At 48.4% G+C, this 4,768-nt stretch overlaps 1 protein-coding gene across 1 annotated transcript in view; it reads left to right on the top strand.

The window, feature by feature from the left end:
• Nucleotides 1-992: 992 nt before the first annotated feature.
• The window catches only part of LOC138369926 (probable GH family 25 lysozyme 3), a 9,390-nt gene continuing 5,614 nt past the window's right edge, over nucleotides 993-4,768 (top strand). Inside the window, exon 1 of the mRNA XM_069333676.1 lies at nucleotides 993-1,046. Coding sequence (XP_069189777.1) covers nucleotides 993-1,046 — 54 coding nt within the window. The remainder of the gene's footprint in view (nucleotides 1,047-4,768) is intronic.

The following is a 4,768-nucleotide window of genomic DNA, read 5'->3' as shown; positions in this document are numbered from 1 at the left end:
GGGAGACAGAGTAAGGAAGAAGGAATAAGGAAGGAGGAAAGAGGAAGGTGGGGTTTTGACACTTTGCATCGTCAATATTGCTTTGTTGGTTCAAAGTGTACAGCTGTCTCATATCACATTTCCCGTGTGGTAGTTTACTCTTGGTGGAGGGACTTGTGGCATATATATTTTGTGAACTGCGGCCGACCCCAACCTATCCTCAGACTGTGCTCGTCCAAGCTGCGGCGGAACCCCCAAATACACCCACAATTTATTAAAATGTGTAATGAAAACGCGGTATTTTCTGTAATTTAAGATAATATTATTCACTAACAGTGTAAGGTTGTCCCAAGGGTAGGTTAGGTAAGGTCTTTTAATTATGTTGTCAGTCATTTGTACCATCGATGGCTTATTACACTCAAAATAATAACGTATAGATAAAGTGTTCTCGTTATCCCAGTAAAGGGTTTCCGTAGAGTGTGATGCAGTACTTGAGTTTTGCTCTCAACAAAGAGTCTCTCTCTCTCTATCTCCCCCTCTCCCCCTCTCTCTCTCTCTCCCTCCCTCTCTCTCTCTCTCTCTCTCTCTCTCTCTCTCTCTCTCTCTCTCTCTCTCTCTCTCTCTCTCTCTCTCTGTCTCTGTCTCTGTCTCTCTCTCTCTCTCTCTCTCTCTCTCTCTCTCTCTCTCTCTCTCTCCCTCCCTCCCTCCCTCTCTCTCTCTCTCCCTCCCTCCCTCCCTCTCTCTCTCTCTCTCTCTCTCTCTCTCTCTCTCTCTCTCCATGCGGGCGTGTAGTAATATGAGCGTGAGCGGTAATCCGGTGGCCGCCAATATGAGCGGGTAGACCACACCAGAGCCAGGTCCGGGTCTCAGCTAGGACATTGTCGTGGGGGAAAATTGCTTGGCGCGCAAAATTATCTGTGTACCCACTGGGTCTCTTGTGGCTGGGTCAAGACGCCTGCTCGTCTGCGCACACGCAAATGCATCGACAGGAGCGCACGCAAGCATCAACGAACATGCGCAAACGCACGCATGTGGCGCAGAGATGCCGGAAAAAACCTTTACTCAGTGTAAGAGTCGTAAATCAAATGGATTAAATGAGGAAGCTGTCGATACTAGTTTATAAATGAATTGTCCTTGCATTCAGCCACTGATGGTCGAGAGGCGGACGACTGATACAGGAACATGTACATATATGGGTGAGTACATCTATTACCCACCGTCTAAGTAAGACACATGAGTAAAGCATAGAGGGTCAGCCACAAGCTTGGGGCCCACACACAAAAATCTAGGTGAGTCCTAGTCCTCACCTCCCCCATAAAAAAATCTAGGTGAGTCAACGAGTGGGATTTCAAAAAGTGGTGCAGAATCGAGGAGACGGTGACCCCGGGCTCTGAAGGTCACAGACTTAGTAACAGGCTGTAACACTGTTAAATAACACACATAACACTGCAAGGACCCAAGATAACAATACCTGTAATATACAATCCACCACAAACCTACAGAAGGTCCACATAATTAAAAAGAAAACAGCTCTTGCTATAATAGAAAAGAAAACTTTTGCCGAAAGTAGGAATGAGGAATGGAACTATCAGGAGAAAGGGCCTAGCCATTTGGACTATATAGCACCTGGAAGGTCAGGATAAGGATTTTCGGAACCTACTTAATCCTGTGTGACGTAAATCATGACAAGATAGGTTGAGAGAAAGGAGAATCTTACAGGGAGTGACACAGACACAAGGCGAGCAAAAGTAATGGAAGCAGCACGTCAAAGAACCCACAAGATTGAGAAGCAGCGATGAACCACAAAGACTTTAACTAAAAATTCCTCTGGAACTTGGAAACGCCCTAGAGAATAAGGGAGCAACGTACATCTATCTGCTTTTGGACACCTACAGCCCGCCAGACACACACTGAAACTACGACGTTGGTACAACGTTCGAACAAGTTTTAACACCTAACCAGTTATAACAACCAATATAGCAAGTTGTAACAACGTTCTAATACGGCATAAACACGTGGAGCCAAGATGTAACAACTTTATTACAAGTTGTAACAAGCGGAAAATAGAGACAATTTCAGTTTGTGTTTCCAGGGAGGAAGCCGGAGTAACCGGTTCAGGGAAATGATCAGAAGGAAGAAGGAAGGAAGGAAGGAAGGAAGGAAAGAAGGAAGGAAGGAAGGAAGGAAGGAAGGAAGGAAGGAAGGAAGGAAGAAAGGAAGGAAGGAAGGAAGGAAGGAAGGAAGGAAGGAAGGAAGGAAGGAAGGAAGGAAGGAAGGAAGGAAGGAAGGAAGGAAGGAAGGAAGGAAGGAAGGAAGGAAGGAAGGAAGGAAGGAAGGAAGGAAGGAAGGAAGGAAGGAAGGAAGGAAAGAAGGAAGGAAGGAAGGAAGGAAGGAAGGAAGGAAGGAAGGAAGGAAGGAAGGAAGGAAGGAAGGAAGGAAGGAAGGAAGGAGATGAGAGAACACTAAGAGAGAGGAACATCTCCATCAGAACACCATCAGGGGCTGAGGAGCGACAAGTCACGCGTCACAAATGTGATAGAATTCCATACCCGCGCGTCAGAGACCAGACAAGACAAAGAAGGTTGGACAGACTGTCCATTTTTGGGAATGTCAGAAACCCTTTAGCATAGAATCCCACACGAGACAGTTCATGCCTAATTCTCCAGCAATAGCTGGAGAATTAAGCAGTAATTGCACAGAAAGTGTTCCGTGTTGAAAGTGTAAGATATTTCTATGTAAATAATCTCCAACGAATAGACTTCTACAGAATAGCTTGAACAAAATGAAAAAAAATAGTCCAACAAGTGGCTACTAGAGTTTAACTCGAGAAAGTGCAGAGTAACGAGGCTGGGTGCCGGCAACAGGAGGCTGGACACAATGTATCAAATGGAAGAGGAAACTCCAGTGGAATCGGACAGCGAAAAAACCCGGAGGTTCACATCATATCGAACCTGTCTCCCGAGGCCCACATCAAGCGGACCTCACCAGCTTTATAGGTTAGGTTGCCACCAGACTAGAACAAGAGCCAAGAGGTGCGAGCTATGAGGAAAGACAAAGATTTCTAAAGTCACTGGATTACAGAAGAGTTAGGGTGGGGGCAGGGGGGGTTTACATGATGAACACATCTGAAATTACTAAGGACTAGAGAGTTCAGCCAGGGACAGAATATTTAGTACCAGTGCTCCACGAACAAGGTGCCATAGGGGGAAACATTACAATCAAATGGGACATTCTTTTTTTAATTTGTTACTTGTTATCAAAAGCATTTTGCTCAAAACATTTACAAGTTACACAAATATTGTCCTCACTGGGGGTTGTGCAGGACCCATTTGCCGCAGTTAACCGGCGATTTTGTGGAATGTTAACGGCCAACGGGACTCCATAATCCGGATTCAAACGGATTTGCGCGCTCGATATCCTTCCAGCGAGTTGTAATCCACTTGTTCCTCCACCTTACCCGTAAAAAAGGAAACCTGAATTGAATTTGTGGCAATATTTTAACGAGTTTACCCTCCTCTCGGTGTTGATAATGACACGATATTGGGGAAAGATTTAGGGGAGAGGCGAGAATGGAACTTTGGAAATAGGAAAAGGGGAATTAAGCTCTTGTGATCCAGATTGCCGAGAGGATAATCCGGGTCTCCAGCTGATGAACGGCTCAACACAGGCCCCAGACACGGCCACCCACACAGCCACCCCACAGAGTCACCCCCTCACAGTCACCCCCTCACAGTCACCCCCTCACAATCACCCCCCTTACAGTCACCCCTGGGCGAAAGGGGCTGAGCCCCTGAGGGCTTGTTACGTGTTATTTAACAGTGTTACAGCCTGTTACTAAGTCTGTGACCTTCAGAACCCGGGGTCACCGTCTCCTCGATTCTGCAGAGAGAGAGAGAGGTGGAGGGTTGAGGGGATGGGTGAGAGGGGGAGGATTGGGGTGGGTGGGGGGATGGGGGAGAAAGGGGGGTTTGGGGGGGGGCAATAAAGTGGGGAGGGCTTGGGGGGCGTGGGGGGAAAGGGAAGGCTGAGGTGGTTGAGGAAGAGGGGAGGGTTTTGGGGAGTGGTGGAGAGGGGAAGGCTTAGGTGGGGTGGGGGAGAGTGGGGAGCTTAGGGGGGTGGGGGAGAATGGAGGGCTTGTGGGTGGGAGGGACGGAAGGGCATGTGGGAGAAGGGAGGGCTTGGGGGATGGGGGAGAAGGGAGGGCTTGGGGGATGGGGGAGAAGGGAGGTCATGGGGGGAGGGGGGAGTGGGAGGAGGGGGGTGAGTGGGAGGAGAGGGGTGGGTGGGGGGAGGGTGCCTTAGGTGGGTACTTAGTGGGGGGCTGACAGGGGTTGGGGCAGGTAGGGTGTCTATTGGGTAGAATGTGGGGGTGGTCCCGCACTCCCTGTGGCTAATGCACTGTTTGAGGAGGGTTCCCCATTCCCCTCTGGGATTGTAAGGATCAGGGGTATGGCTCCCTGATTCCTTTCTCTCTCCCTGCGCTCCTTCCTCGCGTCTGCTGCCTGCATTCTCTCTTCCCTTGTCATATCCATCTGCAAGAATACTCTTTTGAACTTCTCTACACCTGCTAGACAGCACTTCCTTTCTAACAGTTCCTCTTTCGCGATTACGCTCATGAAAACCACCTTTATCATTCGGTCTCTGTCCTTGTTGTACTTTCCAAGCCTGAAAACCTTTTCAACATTTTGCTCAGCTCCCTCCATCCTTACCTCTTTAAGGATCTCTATAATCATGTTTTTGTCCTTGTCTCTCCGCTCCTTTGGTCTGGTCCCTGTTTGCTCTTTAATGC

Source organism: Procambarus clarkii, chromosome 30 (assembly GCF_040958095.1).
Source record: "Procambarus clarkii isolate CNS0578487 chromosome 30, FALCON_Pclarkii_2.0, whole genome shotgun sequence".
NCBI classification, from domain to species: domain Eukaryota; kingdom Metazoa; phylum Arthropoda; class Malacostraca; order Decapoda; family Cambaridae; genus Procambarus; species Procambarus clarkii.
This window is presented reverse-complemented; position numbering and strand designations above follow the sequence as displayed.